Source organism: Pterocles gutturalis, unplaced genomic scaffold (genome assembly GCF_000699245.1).
Source record: "Pterocles gutturalis isolate BGI_N339 unplaced genomic scaffold, ASM69924v1 scaffold31349, whole genome shotgun sequence".
NCBI lineage: Eukaryota > Metazoa > Chordata > Aves > Pterocliformes > Pteroclidae > Pterocles > Pterocles gutturalis.
The window spans coordinates 14,467-22,204 of record NW_010136859.1 but is presented as its reverse complement, the minus strand read 5'-3'; the positions used below and the strand labels follow the sequence as shown (position 1 = coordinate 22,204).

Here is a 7,738-nt window from a genome sequence, read left to right as displayed (position 1 = left end):
ATTTTGTGTACTCCACTGTCTGTACACTTGCTCATTCTTGGCAACTCAGCCTAGCTATTAGGGCCTGTTACATACTCCAGCCTGTACTGGCCAGATGACAAATCATCATGAATATCTTGCAACATTGCCTAGTATCTTGCGCAAATTTCAGTACGTGGATCATGAATTTCTGGAATGCAGCTGCTGTCCCCTCTCACCCAAAAGTACAATTCAATCCTTTTTAAGAGAAGGGGAACAAAGCAGGAGTTAACCATGAAAAGATCTATCAACAATCTTTTTTGGGATTGGCAGTCACTCTTCCAGTAATTCAAATAACCCATCTAATCCCAGCACTGGATAGGTATTACATTGAAATACAGCACTAACAGAAGGCAAATCAGTGTAGGACCAGGTTTGTCCTGTCTTGGTAGCAGAACAAAACTCCACCAGCCACTTGTTGAGGCTCTGATGGTGCCTATTGCTCTCTCACTGAGGGCCCTTTGAATCTATGCAGCTCTTGATACCTGAGATTATTTTATTACACTGTCCTGGTTTGGGCTGGGACAGAGTTAACTTTCTTCATAGTAACTAGTAAGAGGCTCTGTTTTGGATTTGTGCTGGTAACATACTGATGTTTAAAGTTGCTGCCAGGACAGTCAAGGACTTTTCAGCTTCTCTGCTGTGCCAGTGTCTGCAGGTGCAGGAGAAGCTGGAAGGGAGCACAGCCCCAACCCCTGTCTTAGGATTTGACCTTAGGTTTAGGATTGAGACTCAAATTGGACAATGGTGTGTTCCATACCATGCACGTCATGCCCAGTATATAGATGAGGATCTGTCCAGAAGTTGCACCCCCCAACCTCATTCGGCTCTCACTCTCTCGAGTTTCAGGACTCTCCCTGCTCTGGCATCGTTAGCCGGGAACAGGCTGAGCCTTGGTCATCAGGTGGTGAGCAGTTGTGCTGTGTATCACTCCTTTGTATATTTGTAAATTTGTATAATTACTCTTATAATTATTATTTTCAATTTTATTGTAGGTTAGTTATAAAATTGTTCTTATCTCAACCCACGAGTCTCTTTTCCCTTTACCTCTTTGTCTCCCCACCCCCAGGAGGGGGAAGGGTCAGCGAGCAGATGTGTGGTGTTCAACTGCCACTCAAGTCAAACCGCGACACAGACAATATCCACATTTTAGGTATAGTCTGTGCACTCCCTCAGGCTATGAAAATAAATTTGCAAAAAGCCTGAATTGATGAGTCGTCTTTGTGGGAAATAATTTTTTTCCACCTGTATGGCATTTGGAGCTATGAAGACTGATGACTCCTTGCCTGTTTTCCTTGAGCAGGTGCTAATTACAATCAATCGACGCTCTACAGGATTTTCTCCTTTAACAGCCTAATCTATCAAATAATCCAAGATGTCCATTCTTTCCACCACTTCACCAGACACTTTTCAATGGGACATGAAATTTTACTGAATGAGAAAGGGGACTGCAGTGAAGAAGAGACTGACAAAGAGGAGAAGCCAACCTCCAGGCCAAGTGGTATTTCACACTGCAGTATTTCTGCTGGTTGTGTTGGAAATTTTTGTAGTGTGCTTCAGGTCTATTTGGCAATGTTCTCTTGTCAGAAATGCATACAACACCACCACTTAATGAAATGGAAAGTTTCTTTTCCCTAGACTCCCTGCATCACAGGACTGTCATTATGCGGTAGCTGAAATGGTGAGAAGTTGATGGAGGTCTGTGGGATTTCCCACACTGCAAACAGGAATGACTGCAGTAGACAGACACAGGCTTTTTATGTCCCACACAAATCACTTTTTCAGTATTTGTTTCTAAAACACTCTATGAGGCCACGGGTCTGGAAATGATGCATTGCTGTTTTCTCAAAGTTCATTTTAATGCCTTGTGGAATTCCCACATGATAGCACTGTGAAATGTAAGTCCCAGTCTCTTACAACTTAACTTCAATGTCTGCTACGCTGGTGATTGTGGTCTTCAATGAAACAGCTCTAGGAGAGCAGGAAAAGTCATCTCGTATTGTCAGGATATAGCACACGGTAAACATTTTCAGTAAGACAGAGAGACCTTTTCAAGATTCTTTTGAACACAGGGACTGTAGGAACATACAAGGGTTCATGTCAGCATTTTTTTGCCTTCAGTGACTAATAGTAGCAAGTCAGCGTACTATGTCTCTGAGGCTATGCCAGGGACAACTGAGGTTATTCTAACTTCTTGCTGTTCCTAGAAAACATAGTGTGGTAGGTCATTCTGGCACACAGATGGAAGATCATGTCACGTATGGGGCCCAAATGCTTCCTGCTTGTTCCACTGATTTCAGGAATGACCACTGTACTGCTGCTGAGCAAAACAAAATCATCTAGGGTGTCTTCCCCACTAACCCTTTTGTCTGGAGATGGGATCACATGCCTCAGGAGCTGCTGTCTTCTTTCATACCTAATCTCATCATAATTAATGGTGCTCTTTCCCAGTCAAGTTGGGTGAACCTGGCTGTTTCTGTAGGCACTATGGCTATGCTACTTCTCCCGTCAGGTCAATCCATGGGCATGACACCGAGAAAATGACACATCTTATGACACAGCACTTGGTATCATAGAATCATAAAATAGTTAGGGTTGGAAAGGACCTTAAAGATCATCTAGTTCCAACCCCCTTGCCGTGGGCAGGGACACCTCCTACTAGACCAGGTTGCTCAAAGCCTCATCCAACCTGGCCTTGAACACCTCCAGGGACGGGGCATCCACAACCTCCATGGGCAACCTGTGCCAGTGTCTAACCACCCTCACAGTAAAAAATTTCTTCCTAATAGCTAATCTAAATCTGCCCTCTTTCAATTTATACCCATTACTCCTTGTCCTATCACTACACTCCCTGATAAAGAGTGCCTCCCCATCTCTCCTATAGGCCCCCTTCAGGTACTGGAAGGCTGCTATTAGGTCTCCTCGAAGACTTCTTTTCTCCAGGCTGAACAACCCCAACTCTCTCAGCTCATAGGGGAGGGGCTCCAGCCCGCTTACCATTTCTGTGGCTCTCCTCTGGACTTACTCCAGCAGGTCCAGGTCTTTTTTATGTTGGGGGTCCCACAGCTGAACACAGTACTCCAGGTGGGGTCTCACAAGAGCAGAGTAGAGGGGGAGAATCACCTCCTTTGACCTGCTGCTAATGCTTCTTTTGATGCAGCCCAGGACACGGTTGGCTTTCTGGTCTGCAAGCGCACACTGCCGGCTCATATTCAGCTTCTCATCCACCAACACCCCCAAGTCCTTCTCCTCAGAGCTGATCTCTATCCATTCTCCACCCAGCCTGCATTTGTGCTTGGGATTGCCTCGACCCACGTGCAGGACCTTGCACTTGGTCTTGTTAAATTTCATGAGGTTTGCATTGGCCCACCTCTCAAGCCTGTCAAGGTCCCTCTGGATGGCATCCCTTCCCTCCAGCATGTCCACCACACCACACAGCTTGGTATCATCAGCAAACTCACTGAGGGTGCACTCAATCCCACTGTCCCCGTCTCCAACAAAGATGTTAAACAACACTGGTCCCAGTACCAAACCCTGCGGAACACCACTTGTCACTTGTCTCTGGTCTCCACTTGGACATTGAGCCATTGACCACAGCTCTTTGAGTGCAGCCGTCTAGCCAATTCCTTATCCAGTGAGTGGTCCTTCTGTCAAATCCATGTCTCTCCACCTTAGAGACAAGGATGTTGTGTGGGACAGTGTCAAAGGCTTTGCACAAGTCCAATTAGATGATGTCAGTTGCTCTGACTGTGTATATGTTCATACACATCACTGGTGTATGCTAACACCAGTTATCATGTACCACTGTAGCTCCTTCTCAACCCCAGTGATTGCCTGTGCTCACAGACAGGGATTTTTCTACCTCTGAATGAGTCATAGCATGCAGTTGGCCTTCAGTCACTGAGTGTAACAGAAATTAGTAATTCTTATCCACTCAGTGTCTTCTTCAGTAAAAAGGAACCCATCCAACACTCATTATCTTCTACCTTGTTTTATTGTACCAAGATGAAATCTGAGCAGCTGCCATGCCTCTTCCTTCCATAGAGACCAGCTTAATGCACACCATTTATCGGATAGGGAGAAAGGACTCCTTTTCAGACTTCTTTAGCCATTGCATTAAAACAGGAGCTACACTAGATTTCAAACACCAGCATACTACAGTCTCCAAAGGGATTGCTGCCATAGGAGACAAACGGTTAGTTCTTCTGTCTCTTCTAGCTCTTCATTTGGACATATTGTGGAAGATCTGTACCTGGCACATGCTCTAACAGGGTAGTCGAGGTATGGTTATAATTTAGTATTATCCTACAGCCACATTGCTGTACAATAAGTAAACGAAGTGTATTTTGTAACTAGTTCAAAAGCTCGTTTTTACCTAATGAGAGGGTCGTGATATCAGTTACTTGGGTTAACTGGCAATTTGCTTACATCTAAACAATAGAATTTAAACCTGCTGTCCCCAGCGTGATTATATACTGCACAGGAATGTGAAAAATGTAAATACTTTTTTTTCTCAAAAAACTTCTATGGAAAAAAATAATGTTCAGCACTGTTCAGCACAGTTTCAAAACTGAAATTAGACAGGAGCTAACACTTCTTTGCAGCCTCCCAGCATTCATGACATAACATTCACGACATAACCACATTTTTTTTTATAGAGATGATATTTTTGCTGCCACCAACACATTGAGTGAAATGTGCAGCAAGCAGCATCCTGACAGCAGAGTTACAATTGTCTTTTTGACTGTGGCTCTTTGTACAAAAAGTGAGAAGTAAAACTGGATCTTTCAGTGTTGGTTTTTTTTTCAGAATTGTTCAACACCCAGACCTGATGGGTATGATTTTCAGACATTTCTATCTTGGTGAACAGCGAAATGTTCAGAGTTCCTTTTAACCTCAGCTGTTAAGTTTTTAGCAGAAAACTCAAATGGATTAATTTATTGTGAGAAGTCCAGAATGCCCCTTTGGAAAACCCTGGCCCCTGTTCCTCACAGCTTCTCCAGGTTTCCTGCTGCATAGCCATCAGCTATGTGACACATTTAAATGGCACTATCTATCCAAATATAATCAGCCACATGGCAGTTAGGGTTCCCATAGCTATTGTTTATTCCATGTCTAAACTCTAAATTAAACAGTGCCCAGGCAGTGCCAGAACATGACTGTTTATATGGTTAAAATGCTAGAAAAAGCCTTGGCACAGGTTGGAGTTTTCACAAGCCTGGAACCATTTCAAATAGGCAGTTTGCACATAACATTCATTTGGAAAATAAGATACTGTAATAGTAGAGATGTGCACTCTTCCATGACCCACTGAGAGAGTATTTAATTTACTGCCATAGGTACCATAGCCCTAGATGCCTAATAAAGACCACACATCACACCACATAAAACTCTGGTGTGCAGACAGCCAACCAGTATATAAAAGAGAGTAAAACAAATTAAAATAAAAATAAATACAAATAGACACAGACATATGATTACCAGCATTGTAAAAACATCAAATCTGATTCAAATCCCATGCAGTCCTGAACTTCTTATCATTCTCCTAGAAATGCCTTTGCATGCAGCATCAGGCTGACCACAACAGAGTAGAGCCCAGGAAACCTTTCTGAAAATCATCCTTAAGGATGCCTGCCACCTCAATGTTTTATCACTGGTATATCTAAATAGCAAAGACTGCAAGGAGAAAGAGGAATACAACAAGCAAAATAAAAAAAACAGCATAGAAACACAAAGCAACCAGATTTAAAGAGCCGAGGAGAGCAGACAGCTCAGCAGAAGGAAGGCTGAATGAAATGACACTACATTCAGGTCACATAACTTGGGACCCAGCCCTGCAAATATCAAATACTAGTGCTCACCTCTATGTGGACAAGCAAACTAATGTCCTTCTGTGCACACCACGTCTGTCTACACTGCTCTTCAATCTGCTCCCAGGTTTTGATGCTCTAATTACTCAGAGTTTGTAAATATTGGTGTATGCACATGTGCTTCATCACTCTTCTGACTTAGGATCTGCGCTTTTATGTGATACCTGACTTTAGTTTTGGAGGTACATAAGAACCTTTAAAATAAAAATTAAAACAAAACTATATCCAACTTTTTTGTACAGTGTCTGTCTGGAAAAGTACTTCCACACAAGCATTTGAAATCTAGTCAAAGGAAGAGATAAAAACCTTTATATACTCTGAAGTCTGTTGTTATTACTTTGAGGAACTTTGGTAACAGCATCTATCCATTAAAGTAATCTTTCATTACCTCTCTGCTTTCAGTTGATAACAGCATTGCAAAACTTAACCTCATGGGATGAAATTTTCTGCAATGCTTCTTTCTCAGATTGATCTGGTCTTTTTCGACAGTGACAGCCAAGGTATATTTTAGACAAAACAGTTCAGCTAGCTCTAAGAATCAGATTGAAGGAAAGCAGGCTATTCTTCCCATGTTAGAAAATTCAAACAACTTTATGTTTCCAACAAGAAATCCCAGGCTGCATTTGAAACCTGCCTAGCAGGTGACTTCAGTGCTTGAAATATGCCTTTTGCCTGACTGGTGGTACCATCTCCTGCCAGCCCTGCAAAGCAACTGGGCTGCGGCTGTGGTTCCTGCTCATTTTAACCCTCCTTCAACCAGGGCTGCTCCTGAAAAAGGGTTGTGTCATCTTATCCTGCCCTGACATCACCTTCCTATTCCCTCCCTCCTGCCGATACTAGTGGATTGGTCTTATTACAATCTGATCCTTTTGGCCAGGTTAACCTTCAAGCACATCAGCTCCCTAATGCATTTTGCCTCCAGCACGTGAACATGTAAGCCCACACAAAGTCATGGGTGGGAAGAAGCAGCTGGAGATGGGGAGGAAAAGGACAGAATGGCCTCTCTGGTGGTTGTACAGACCCATTTTGGATAAAAGTGAGTTGTAGAATTAGTTAATGACCCTGAGAAAGACAGCAGCCAGACATCCACACGTTTTCAGTGCACAGGGGTGTATCATGCTGCAAAGTAGTGCTCCAAGAGGAATAAATTGCAATCAATGCAAACTGATCCAGGCTCACTGCACCATGACCAGCAGTGACAGAGGTTTGAACACAGCACTGAAGTGTCCAAAAAACCTGTGGAGAAAGGTGATGGGTGGCTACAGGGACAACTCTAGGGGGAGAGAGGGAAATCCAAAAGACCGCATGAGATAAAACACTTTTTTGATTCTGTCACTCTGAAAACCAGTAGCTGTCCTATTCCTGTCCTAGGGACCACCACAGCTTGGCCATAAACACGATAGCATTTTTAGGAAACTGATAATATTTGAAGCCTTCTCGATGTTTTAGGCCACCAGGAATGTTTCTGGGCTTCAGAGAAAAGTTAGCAGACCCATCCATCCCCATCCTCTCACGCCAGCACCCCTCTCACCTGTGCACCGACAGCTCTGGTTGAAGAATTTGAGGGGCCACCGTTCCCGGTCATCCACATTTCGAAGGGTGTAGGGGCCACTCCACGGCTGAGTGTCCACCTGAACCTCCTGACACTGACCCCTGCCCTGCAGAGACCCACAGATGTTGCCTGGATCTGTCCCCAATGCCGGGCAGCAGCGCTTCAAGCGAAGGGCATCCACCGTCATGCAGGCACGGGGGAACTGTGCCTGCGCCCCAGGGAGACAGCAGCAGCTCAGGTAGCCCAGCCCAGCCCAGACAAGCCACCTCAGGGTGCCCATTATGGCTGGGGGGAGGGT

At 44.2% G+C, this 7,738-nt stretch overlaps 1 protein-coding gene across 1 annotated transcript in view; it reads right to left on the bottom strand.

Annotated features, from left to right (window-relative positions):
- DCT (dopachrome tautomerase) overlaps positions 1-7,727 on the bottom strand; it is a gene marked incomplete at its 3' end in the record, with an annotated part of 15,326 nt that extends 7,599 nt beyond the window's left edge. Inside the window, exon 1 of the mRNA XM_010082462.1 lies at positions 7,420-7,727. Coding sequence (XP_010080764.1) covers positions 7,420-7,720 — 301 coding nt within the window. The remainder of the gene's footprint in view (positions 1-7,419) is intronic.
- Between the last annotated feature and the right edge of the window lie 11 nt (positions 7,728-7,738).